The sequence below is a fragment of the Daucus carota genome, chromosome 2 (assembly GCF_001625215.2).
Source record: "Daucus carota subsp. sativus chromosome 2, DH1 v3.0, whole genome shotgun sequence".
Taxonomy (NCBI): Eukaryota; Viridiplantae; Streptophyta; class Magnoliopsida; order Apiales; family Apiaceae; genus Daucus; species Daucus carota.
The window spans coordinates 55,937,254-55,950,325 of record NC_030382.2 but is presented as its reverse complement, the minus strand read 5'-3'; the positions used below and the strand labels follow the sequence as shown (position 1 = coordinate 55,950,325).

Here is a 13,072-nt window from a genome sequence, read left to right as displayed (position 1 = left end):
ACCGCTATCAAATATTAGAAATAAATTAAGATCTGGAATGTGAAGAAATAGTTTGTTGCTTGTGAAGCCAACAAACATAACATTCCATTTGTATAAAGCATGTGCTACTTTTAGTTGTGCAACAGAAAAATAACTAGAGTGATGTAGTCTCGGATACATGAAAGGCATTTGATTCATGACATTTATCATACTGTGACAATCATTCATCTTCAACATGTGTGGATCCTTATGAAGAAATGTATATTAGTAACAGACGGAGTAAATAAATTGACAAACTGAAAACTCCCTAGTAAAACCCAGCAAGCCTAGTCTTATCGTAAAGGTTGCTAGAGCACACGCGCCATGGCCAACTAAAATCTTCTGGGCTTTTTGCTTTTCTGAGAACTACCTGGTGTTCTGTTTTCTATCTTGCGTTTCTTCCCACCCGCTTCTTTAGAACCATTACTAGCAATCCTTAGTGCTTTTGCCTTTCTTGCAGCAACTGATGGACGCTTTTCTGTCCGTTCTTTTGGCTTTTGAACTTGTACACTCCTAGAGTTGATCTTCAATGCATCAAACTTCTTGGTGTGAACTTTCTTCTGTACACCTGATTTGCTTGCTCGCAGACCCTGATAAGACATTGTCTTTGCCTTGCTGTCTGGAGTTGTGGACTTTGCACCAAATTTCTTTGCAGAAGAATTTTTTTGATCGAAAGGTGATGGGTTTGTATGCTTAGACGGCGTGGTGTTGGGCTTTGAATAAGAGAGCCTCAAATCCCTGTCCCGGATCTTCAAGTTACGCTTCCTGACTACCAGATTTACAGCTTCCTGCGTCTCAGATATCAAACTTTTAGTTGTGGCATCAGTGTAGAGTGCGGATAAGGTCAACTGGGTACGATAATATGCAACTAGGCATCAAAAAAATATTTGAAACTAGAGCTCGACAAATAAGAATCGATAAAAATATTTAAAACAAGAGCTTGATTAATATTTATTCCTCAAATTAACTAAAGACTTAAGGGGTGTTCAGTTAGACTTATTCACTTCTCATAAGAGGAATACAAGTATAGCCAACCACTCCCTTGGTAAACAGCCTATTATTTTCTTTAAAACATTCAGACAACCTTCGCCGATCAGTACAACACTTCTCTAGATCTCACCACCAGTAAACCAAACATGTTAAGAACAAAACTGCAACTTGTTTCATATTCTTTACTTATTTGTGAGGTGAGATACCTAAAACATCCAGAAAAATGGAGGTTAAGCCGTATCATAAAACTAGAAAAAAAGCTCAAACTACTCAGCCTTTGCTGAAACCCATCACCAAGGTTATACCTGTAAAACAGTATTTATCCATACAGGCATTTTAAGATACAAAGCTGTAGCATTTATCGTGCATATATATATTATGGTTATTGCCTCTAAATTCCTACCAATTAAATTGGATGTGTCAAGAAAATTAAATGCTCCAGTGGACGACAAGGAGCATTGCTCATTATTAAAATTGCTCAATGCTGCAGGTCCTATTACCCGATATAATATGTAAATATCACCTAAAATGTTTTGACATTTTCTGAACACTTAAATTGTATATGATTAGATAAGACTTATAATTGCTAGCAAACATATATATTCTATTGTTATCAAAAAGCTCAGATCCCTCAACATCAGTTGCAGGCGGGGACAAGAAAATAAAGCTTCCTAAACATTACCCACTTCTTGCTCAAGATAGATCATCTGCCAACAACTACATGGTTTATTTTACAATATTCATGCCAAAACGTGAATTATAATGTAGAGCATTTAAGTATGAAGATATAACATTAAACACATAAAAAGGTAGTAAGGAGGGCATGGATAAAAAGATGACTACAGACTTGTAAATCATACCTTCGTCTTAAACAGCACATAGGCGATACCCTTTCCCATACTTGTACCAGGATCTCGCACAACACGAATGGCTTCAACACTGGAATTCATATTAGGAAGACCTGCAAACAACTGATAAATCTCTTCATCCTGCACACAGAGATACACAGATGCTCAAATAAATATAATCAGAAAGCAAACAATTGATAATTAACAGGATACAGATATACTCAAAAAGTCACCTTAACATCAAATGGGAGGTTGCCAATGAAAACAGTTCTCTTGCAATCATACAGGGGAACATCCTCTCCCTTCAATTTCTTACGAGGTGGGCATGCTCTATCAACCCTGATGTGATTTCCTCCAACCTAAATACACAATCAAATTGGTATTCAATCTAACATTTAGAAGCATCCAATACTAGAAGTCGTCCAAGAAAGGTAAGGATAACCAAATCAGTCAACTATTAAAACCGGAAACACACCACAGCCATATTGTGAGACAAAGAAGCTTTGGCAGATTCGTCCTCCTTGAAAACAATATAAGCATGAACACTGCAAGCATCAAAATGATAGGCATGAGAGAGAATAACTGCCGCAATGAAGCCCTACTCTAGAAACCCAAGAATATATTAGAACCTCAATGTGTATATCAGATGCAAGAAGAAATCAATATAGGCATACTTTGTTTTTGTTTGAAAAGGAGGCAGCTTATATTTATATTAGATGTCAGAAGGAAGCAACATAGGCATACTTAGATTTTGTTAGAAAAGGCAGCCACTTAAAATTCATACACAAAATTTTAAGTTATACCACATAAATCAATGGATACAACACTAACTATATCAGAAACTACTAAAGGATTAACCAAGAAAAAAGATCAAACCGAAAGAAAAACAGGCACATATCCAAAAAAATCGACAGCCTTGTTCCACACACATATATCCAAGAATAACGCAAGATATTATTTCTGAATATGTTTGCAGAATAGAGATAAGATAACATGTAAAGACATGAAGTTCATATCATACTTATCGACTGCAGCATTAAACTCTTTCTTGATTACGGCACCTTTCCTTGGTGTTTTACTCTGCATAGGAAATCAAAGTTAGATAATTACAACTTCAATCACATAAATAACATACAAAAAGACATTAACCAGGAAAGCAACCCACATTCATAATCGGGACAGACCGGATCCTCACAGAGTCAATCTCTCCAAACTGACTAAATTCCTTCAATAATGTCTTTTTCTTGACCTTCAATGGCAAATTCCCAACGAAAACCGTCCTCAAAAGCTTCTCCTCATCATCAAAACCTTCCTCCTTATCAACCATACTAACAACACTATCCATAGCTTTCCTCTTCTCTCCGACATTCCCCCCTCCCAATTCCTTCTCATCTTTCACCACCACCTCCCCATACCGCTTCGCCTCGTATTCAGCCTCAATATCACCCCTCTTCCTTTTCTTCTTGTCTTGCACTTTCAACTCCACGCCAACACTACCACCCTCATCCTCCCCCAAAGATCCCCCCTTTCCTTTCACTTTCTTCGAAAACCCTTTCGGCTCAGACTCTTCACCTTCACCAACACCACCCACCTTCTCTTTTCTCCTCTTTCTCTTCTTCCCATCCCCTCCATCTGGGGTCTCAAATTCACTACTACCAAGACTACCCAGCTGATTTTTATCATTTTCTTGCTCAATCTTTAAAGATTGCTGAGATGGGTCGATGGGCTTTCTTTTAAATGGATTGTTATCAGAAAAGATAGAAGCTTGAGCTTCTTGTTCTTGAGATACAAAACCAAATATAGATTTAAATATATCATCACCTGAAGAAGATGAAGGGGGTTTCAAGTCACCGTCTTTCTTGCTGCTGCTATGTTTCTTTCCCATCTTTTACAAGGCGTGTAGAGAGAAGAGAAAAAATATACACTCTTCGTTAGTTCTTCTAATACGCAAACCCTAGCCCCCAAATCTTTTGTTTTAGCTCATTTATTATTTTAATATCTCCCTTACCCTTTTTTCTCTTCTAATCAATATACTTATATAAAGGAGAAGCGAGGGGCATGTAGGTGGCGTCTCTCACATCGCTACGTTCTATTTTTCTAATTTTCTGGAATTTTTAGATGAAAAATCTCAAAAATTAGAACTACCTTTTTTAGTTTCGAGTATATTAGAAGCAAGTTTCAGAATCTGATTTTGTTTCAGATTATTTATGAAATATGGTAGCTTGAAAGTTTTAATCTGATTTTGTTTCAGATTATTTAATTATGGGAAAGACAGATTATTTATGGAATATAGTAGCTTGAAAATTTTAATCTGATTTTGTTCAGATTATTTAATTAGGGAAAGAGTGGCAAACAAGTCTCTCTGCATCTATAAATACCCGTATATATCGTAGAGTTTTGGATCATCTAAACACAACCTCCTCTCTCAATACCATAAACCTACCGGATAGTTCTCTTACTCGATTTTTAAAGGAGAAGCGAGGGGCGTGTAGGTGGCGTCTCTCACATCGCTCCGTTCTATTTTTCTAATTTTCTGAAATTTTTGGATGAAAAAAATATCAAAAATTAGACAATACCTTTCTCTTGCTCGATTTCTAACTCGGAGGTGTCGCTCTTCTGCAACGATAAGTGAAGGCTGTTTATACAGTAAAAGTTGTTGCAAGCAAATGTAGTTATACCGTTATGTTGGAGTCGACGAGGGAAAAGAATATAGTCTTGACATGATATTGATGGTTGATGTCAATAAATTAACTATTAGTGATGTATGTTTGTTGGTTATTCTTTTATTTTATTTGTTTTGTTCATCGGACATGTTTGTTATTGTTAATTTTTATATTATTTACTTTGTATACATGAAAAAATTATTCATGCATTATCTGTTTGCTCCGTTTAAGCAACTTTTAAGAGGGTAGTTATATTTAAGTTAGATATTTTTGTGCACAATCAATTCAAAAAAATTGGAGGAAGGTGACAATATAAGAACATGATTACTTTTAAAAAAAACAAATAAAATTAAGATTCGTCATACTTTAAATTGTTAATTACGTGTATAAATTTATTTTCATTTTTTCACCATGAATTATAATCCAATTTTGCAATTTTATATATTAGTTTTGGTATTACATCAAGATTTTTATAATATAAATTTATTTTATCTTACAAATATTAACTTTGAAACATTAGTATACTTTTTATAGACAATCATAAAATTATTTTATTCTACAAATATTATTATTGAATCGTTAATATAATTTTTTATAGGCCGCCGCAATGCGCGGCTTCTCAACTAGTTTTTCTAAAAAGTTCGATCAAATTAATACTCGTTGAGAGCCGGGCTCCTGAAACAATCAAACAAACTTCGGTTACTTCGGTTATGTTTGATCGGGATTTTAAAAGAATATTATTTCAACAAAAAAAAGAATATTATTTTAATTTTAAAATACAAATATATTTAATTGATATTTTAAAGATATATAATTTTAGATATTTAATTACAATATTAAATTAGGTTTAGAATTTGGTGATATTTAAAAGGCATTTTAAATTATGTTTAAATTAAGAGTTAATTACACTTTGTAACCCCTAAGTTTGCTCTAAACGCAGTTTAGTACATGAAATATAAAACGTGACAATATGCACCCTAAACTTAACATTCCCGTGCAAGTTGTAACCCCTAGTTACTATTCCGTCCAAATCTGCCGTTAACTTTAACTGTTTGAGAGGTAATGTGTATATTAGTTTCTAACAGCTACTTTACCCCATATGACCCCTCAAAATTTATGTATTATATTTTGAAATTATTTCTAAACACACACAACGATGTAAAAAAAATTAAAATCATTTTTAAAATATGCACTTATTTTAAAATTTTAAAACAAGTTATATTGCTTATTTAAAAATAAATAAATTTTCAGATTCCAAATCTAAATACATATTTTTAACGTTATTTTAAATTGTTTTACATCGTTGTGTGTGTTCATAAATAATTTCAAAATATAATACATAATTTTTTAGGGGCCACATGGGGTAAAGTAGATGTTAGAAACTGATATACACACAATTACCTCTCAAACAGTTAACGGTAAATTTGGACGAAATAGTGACTATGGGTTACAACTTACATAAGAATGCTAAGTTTAGGGTGCATATTGTCACGTTTTAAAGTTCAGATACTAAACTGCGTTTGGAGCAAATTTAGGGACCTCTCAAACAGTTAACGGTAAATTTGGACGAAATAGTGACTATGGGTTACAACTTACATGAGAATGCTAAGTTTAGGGTGCATATTGTCACGTTTTAAAGTTCAGATACTAAACTGCGTTTGGAGCAAACTTAGGGGTTACAAAGTGTAATTAACTCTTAAATTAGATATCAGTCAATTGATTCATTATTCAAGATATGATGGTCTTTCGGATAGATTTTTTTTTGTGAATTTTATAAAACAATGAACTTTGTGAAATTATCGATATAATTTTATGTTTTTAAGATCTCAACATAATTCATGATATTTTGAATTATTATGCTTAAATCTTAAATAATTTATATCAATTTTGTGACATTTTATCAAGAATTTTTACAAGACAAAATAAAATACTCCATTATTAAAGTTCATAAATCAAATATAATACATTAGAAGTTCTGTTGAATACACCCTTAATATTGAATTTAAAAATGTGAAAAGAATTGTGATTTTAAAGAATTTGAGAGCAAAAAAGGACATGTAAATTGAGAGGGGAGGATTTGAACGGAATTTAACGGGGGTGCGTATCATTCTTGAAATGCGATTTGAGTTTCCAAAAATATGAGTACAATATCATTTTTAAACGAAAGTTACGGGTCCGAAAAATATATAAACTTTGAACACGGTCTTGGGACTAGGGGTGATCACGGTCCGGTTTGGTTCGGATTGGAAGTAGAACCGGAGCCAAACCATATATTAGCGGTTTTTTAAAAATCGCAAACCAACCCGTGACCCTCAAACCAGTTAACCCGGACCAAGCGGTGCGGTTTTTGATGGTTCGGTTAAACGGATTGATCGGTTTATGACTAAGGCTTATAATCAGATACAAGGATTCATGAATATTACTAGAAAATAAAGGATCATTTTGTCTCCATTTACATAATTTCGCATAGTTAAATTAAAATACAAATTTAGTCTAATAAAATACATAAACTTGAATCGAAGTCGTGGATTACTGAATCGATATGACTTGTAGTTGGTATTGATAAGGTAACTAACTAAACAACAACCAAGTAAGTATAAACTTAAAAATTAATATATTCATATAAAATTAATATTTTGTATATATATAATATTAAATATCTGTATTGTATATATATAAATATGCGGTTCGGTTTTATAACGGGTTGGTTTAATATAAAACCGAAACCAACCCACAAACTACGGTTTTTTAAATTAGTCGAACCGAAACCGTAAACCTCGTTTCGGTTTCGGTTTGGATCGGATTAATATCGAATTGGTTTATGCGGATTTTGCGGTTTAAACCAGACCGTGATCAGTTGGGAGTTTCTGTTTTTTCAAAGAGCAGAGAATAATTCTTAAAATTTTCACAAGGCCCACCCACTTAAATGCGAAAATGAATTTTTTACATTTACCAAGAAGGACCTGTATGGGATCCAGCTCACATTACTGGACTTGTGACAACATTATTACTGAGATTATTCGGAGCATGGGCTTCCATGCAACCACCCCAAACATATGGCAGATTCGATATTCTGAGTTTCTGACCCCGCTCTCGCTTCACTCCCAACGCTCTGGCTTCACTTCCAACATTTTCACTAATACAGAATTAAATAATTAAAAATTCTTAGCTTATATCTAAATTTATCACTTTTAAGACGTAAAAATAAGTATTTTAGTTTTCAACTATTTAAAGTTAGTTAATAAAACATGATTAGATAGTTCGAAAAATTAAAACTCATTAACTGTTTACTAACACATAAAATCAGTTATTTAATAATTATTGAAAACTCGTTAATAAAACACTATCATAATAACATATTAAAATATCAGATTAATTAAATATTTAAATCTAAATTATATATCTTAATAAAAGAAATATCTAAGATTGTATCAAAAATTTATATTCCTTACTCATAATAGGTAGTATCTTATTCAGCTGTTTAAACTTTGAATATCGATTCTTGACGTGGGCAAACAATCAACAAAATTTAAAATGATGAAATTCAAGAATTAGGCATATAAAAATTCACAAATTATTTATATATAATTGTATAAAAATATAAAAATAAACTATATATTCTATTTTCAATTACGACTTTGTAAATTTAAAAAAAAACTTGCAAAACTCGTTCACAAAATATTATATTATAATCTAAATAATTATAAACTGTGCTTGTAAAACTCGTTCTTACTAAATAATAATAAATTTACCTTCCGCTTTTTGATTGTTCAAAGATCCGACTGTCGATTAAATCAGAAATTATTTCATAAAATTTATAGAAATTCATCTTGAACATTTGGACAGCGGTATAAATACGAATATTTTGTAACAACACGCCCCACCGTTCTATCCCCAAAACTCCCCCCTTTCCAGTCTCCGCATTTACAACACACACTCCCTTGACTCCTGCTTTCAATTGCACCGCCATGGCGACTCCCAACACTCCGGCGACCGGAGGATCCTCTTCTCCGGCGATACCTACACCGTTACCGCCGGCGAACGCGCCGCCGCCGTTCCTCGTGAAGACGTACGAGATGGTTGAGAATCCGGCGATAGACAAGATAGTGTCGTGGAGCCAGAGCAACAATAGCTTCATCGTGTGGGATCCACCGGAGTTCGGTAGAGATGTTTTGCCCAAGTATTTTAAGCATAATAATTTCTCAAGCTTCGTGCGCCAGCTTAATACTTATGTACGCCTCTTTCTTCGTCTAATTTACTTATTCGATTACTTGATTTACATGTGTTTGCAATTGTACACCGTCGAAAACGTGTTTTATCTGTTCAATTTACCTATCTGATTACCTGATTTATTGATTGTGTATGTGTGTGCATTCAAAATTTCGAAAACTTGAGTTGTTACATATGTTCAATATTGTTATATGATTACCTGATTTATGAATCTTTTGTGTGTGCTTGAATATGTCGAGAACGTGAGTTGCGATAGCTGTTCACTTTAGTGATTTCATTTTGATAGATTGATGGTGTTGACTGGTGAGGAAGATACATGTATGCTCCTGAGCTTATAAACACTCCTCTATTTGCCTTGTGATTATGTATATTTATATCATAGAAATGTCGGAAGAATTGCAGTATTAACCCTCTTCGTTTTTTTGATTTTATTTAATGTGCTTTTATAAATGTGTTTGTGTGTCTGAAAAATGTGGAGCGGTGTTTTGATTTTAAAGTAGCTATCTAGTTTTTTGTTGGTTTTGTAATTTTGTTGATTAATTATGTTGAGTTGGATGTATGCTCTAGCTGCGCCAATTCGATGGCGGAGACACATTCTGATTTCGTTTGTTTTTGCGAGGCGTAAAATATACTCATGTGAAGAGGTGATTTGATTTAGTAGTTTTTGTTTATATAATGTGTGTATAACTTTCTGATGTTGGAGATACTGCATGTTGATTAAGACATCATAGTTGGTCTTTCAGTGAAGTTGATGCTGCACGAGACGTTGTTCTTACTTCTTTATGTGATTTTTATATTTTAGTTGCATATGTCAGATTTAGAATGTTTGAAAAATGTTGAGAAATTGCAGTCTTCATTTGATTAATTCAGTTATGCTAATTTCTGTTTTTTTGCTCCATCCGTGGAGTGTATGAATTTCTTTGGTGAGTGAACTGATCGTATTGAGTAGGTTATATACTCAGCTGCTTTGGGGATAGTCTTGAATTTATTATGCGAAATGATATTGTTGAGGGAATCGAAGAAATATTTATGAAGAAGTAAATGGATTTTATTGTGTGTTGTTTTTAGAATTTTTGGGTTTGGGGAGTGTAATTGTTGGTTGAGAGTGAAGCTTGAGAAATGTGAAGATGTTGCGTAGGACAGTTTGAAACTTTATGCTTCTCTTTTAGTCCTGTTTTGTTGATGTGGAATGGGTCCTTCAGCTTACAAATCTTGATTGTCTTTAGTGTTGTTTCTTATCGTCTTCTTCACCTTTTGATGCAGTTTGTGTTACTTGACTTCAAGTGGAATGTGGTTGATAGTTTCTAGGTTTCCATCAGAATTGAGTTGATGACTGAGGAGGACAACTAAATCAAAACACTATTATTGGGCTTGTCTGTTCCTGACATACTTCCACAGTTTTTAATCAGTAGGCTGGTGTACCCTGTAACGTGTTACTAATTAATTCTGACAAGTTAAGGACTGTCTGAGTTATGTTTTCTGTATGAAACAAGCACGAAGAACAGTGATGGACTTAAAAGTAGTATAGGGCATACTGCATGAAAACCTGAATAACCAAGCTCTGTGGTATGCATTAATGGTTTAGGAGGAAAAAGATATGATAAAATGCTAGCTATTTACTGACAGCTACAGGAAATTAGATACAAGATATGGAGTAACCTTTGACACGTGAAAAGAGAAAACACTAGTACTGGGAAATAAATGTACATTGTGCTTTTGTATTAGACATCAAAATAGGAGGTAAGACTGGAGAAGTAATCACGAGTCTATCTACTGATTATCCCAGGAGTAAGGCTAGAATTCGTCACCAGAAGTATTTATTTTAGATACCATGATTTAGAATCTAGTTATAATTCTCTCTCTGATATGTTATTCATACTGTTATCTGACCATAAGAAATGATATGTAGTTTAGCTTTGGCATGAAAACTTCGGGTTTCCTCCATGTGGCCAACACTCCCTATTTTCTGCAAAGATATATTGAAAACAGGAGTTTTAGAAGATATGTTTTCGGACAGTCACCAAGGAAATTTATTATCCATGGAAACAGCTAGAATATCAATTTCTAAATTTTAGCCAGAGCTAAAGAGAGATTCATTACCAGCCCTGTTTGCTTGAAGAAGATTGTGATTATGACATCTAAGATCTAACCATCCATTACCATCTTTCTTAGGATTTTCTAGACGTTTTTACTTTCAGGCGACCTCGTATCTATTTACGAGATAGGTTTTCAGTTATCAGTTGTGATTTGTTGGTGGATGTTTGAAGTCTTTGGCTTCAAATTGTTTGTCTAAATCTAACATGGAGGTATTGTATTGTAGTTTGGACTTCGTGGCAGGTTAAGCTTTGTGTAGTCTGGAGTTTATGGCAAGGATGGTACAGATCAGTCCCTTTGTGTGATGGTAGTGCGATTGACTTTTTATAATCACCCTCTATCAGTAGTTCCATTGCAGATATGCATGGGATTTACCATCTTCCTTTTTTTCCCTAATTAAGTTGCGTAAATATATATCGACCTCAAAAGATACAAATCTTACTAGAGCATACCCCAGGTAAATAAAAAAGGCATAAACTAACCTCTAGTCACACAGAAACTAGAAAAAACAGCATCCTTCTGAATTTGATTATAGCCTAGATTGATTTAAAGCTAAGTAGCCAATCCCAGTTTTAGATTTAAAGTTTATATTTGTTAGAGTTGTTTCAGAAACCACATATAATGTGCGCTTCTTTTATAGAAATTGGTCTGTTACAAAATCTTTTTCACTGGATCGATGGATGTATCTCTTGGTTTCTTGCTTTTGAGTAAGCCCTGTGATATTATGTTTCTATCATAGCAATTCATTGTCTGGTTTTGGTGGTGAACAGGGTTTTAGGAAGGTTGATCCAGACCGCTGGGAGTTTGCCAATGAAGGATTTTTAAGAGGCCAAAAGCATTTGCTTAGGACTATAGTCCGACGGAAACCAACTCATGGCCAAAGCCAGCAACCACAACCACCACATGGACAGAGCTCATCAGTAGGGGCATGTGTTGAAGTGGGAACATTTGGCATTGAGGAAGAGGTTGAAAGGCTAAAAAGGGACAAGAACGTCCTTATGCAAGAGCTTGTCCGGCTGAGACAGCAACAGCAGACCACTGACAATCAATTACAAGCAATGGTGAAGCGCCTTCATGGGATGGAGCAAAGGCAACAGCAGATGATGTCGTTCCTGGCAAAGGCCGTGAATAGCCCTGGCTTTTTGTCACAATTTGTGCAGCAGCAAAATGAGAGCACCAAGCGCTTAACGGAAGGCAACAAGAAACGGAGAATTAAGCCTGATGATGGGCAGATTGTCAAGTACCAGCCTAATGTGATTGAAGCTGCAAAAGCATTGCTCAGTCAGATAGCAAAATCAGAGGTAACTCCTAGGCTGGAGACCTTTGACTGTAGCTCAAATAGTGTTATCCCTAGTGATATGTCTTCAGCATTGACTGCATTAGACCATGGAAGTTCTCCAACTCATAGCTCAGGAGGGACTCTTTCCAAATTGCCACCAATTTCTGCTCATTCCTACGTCTCATCGGATTCGGGGGTTATTCCTAGTGGTCCTTCAACCTCCATTTCTGATATAAAGCCAGTAACTTCGGATGCGCTTATCACCGCACAACTTCCTGATGTCAGCTCACTAATTGGAGCACATGAGTTACCGTCTGTGAGTCTTCCTTCCAATGACATCAATATCCTGGATATCTCCAAGTTTGAAGAAATGATTTCAGGAAGCACTGCCAGTAATCCTACTGGTAGTAATGGTGCATTTCTAGATCCAGCATCATTGGATGCAGATCAAACCATGCCCCTTGACCTTGATGCTCTCTCTCCTGATCTAGGTATCGACTGGGATAGCTCTTACTTTGATGAGATGCAGGCACTTAATTCAGTTGAGCCCAGTTGGGAACAGTTTCTTGAACAGACCATGTTGAATGAAGACGGTGAGGCAATGGATTCTACTTTAGAAGGTCCTGCACAGGAAAACAAAGTGAAACCATCGGACGGTGAATGGTCAAAGGCTCAGATGCGAAGTCTTACTGAACAGATGGATCATCTGTCTTCGAACAGCAAAAAAGCCTGATTCTATTAGTGCATTATAGACTGATGTTTCATGGTAGTGTCCGAGCGTTCTCGCGAAATTATAAATCAAAATCATCTTTATACTAATTTTCTCCCTTCTATCATCATCGTTCAGCTCATTTTGAGCGGGAAGTTTTTTATAGTTGTTTTCGGTTGATGCATAATTATTTGTCCTTCACGTAGTTATGCCCTATGCAAGGAGTATGGACTCATCACAA

At 34.9% G+C, this 13,072-nt stretch overlaps 2 protein-coding genes across 3 annotated transcripts; one reads left to right on the top strand and one right to left on the bottom strand.

The window, feature by feature from the left end:
* Nucleotides 1-154: 154 nt before the first annotated feature.
* Nucleotides 155-3,854, bottom strand: LOC108209976 (nucleolar protein 12). The gene is made up of 6 exons (XM_017381201.2): nt 3,022-3,854; nt 2,878-2,936; nt 2,332-2,401; nt 2,090-2,215; nt 1,869-1,997; nt 155-806 (listed from the first exon to the last, which is right to left on the bottom strand). The coding sequence occupies exons 1-6, from the start codon at nt 3,739-3,741 to the stop codon at nt 351-353; spliced, it is 1,560 nt and encodes a 519-aa protein (XP_017236690.1). The 5' UTR covers nt 3,742-3,854; the 3' UTR covers nt 155-350.
* Nucleotides 3,855-8,386: 4,532 nt separating this feature from the next.
* LOC108210063 (heat shock factor protein HSF8) lies at nt 8,387-13,011 on the top strand. 2 transcript variants are annotated; one of them, XM_017381311.2, is made up of 2 exons: nt 8,387-8,751; nt 11,614-13,011. In XM_017381311.2, the coding sequence occupies exons 1-2, from the start codon at nt 8,488-8,490 to the stop codon at nt 12,853-12,855; spliced, it is 1,506 nt and encodes a 501-aa protein (XP_017236800.1). In that variant the 5' UTR covers nt 8,387-8,487; the 3' UTR covers nt 12,856-13,011. The 2 variants fall into 2 exon arrangements, with proteins under 2 accessions (XP_017236800.1, XP_017236801.1); XM_017381312.2 differs by lacking the exon at nt 8,387-8,751 and adding an exon at nt 10,055-11,150.
* Nucleotides 13,012-13,072: the final 61 nt, after the last annotated feature.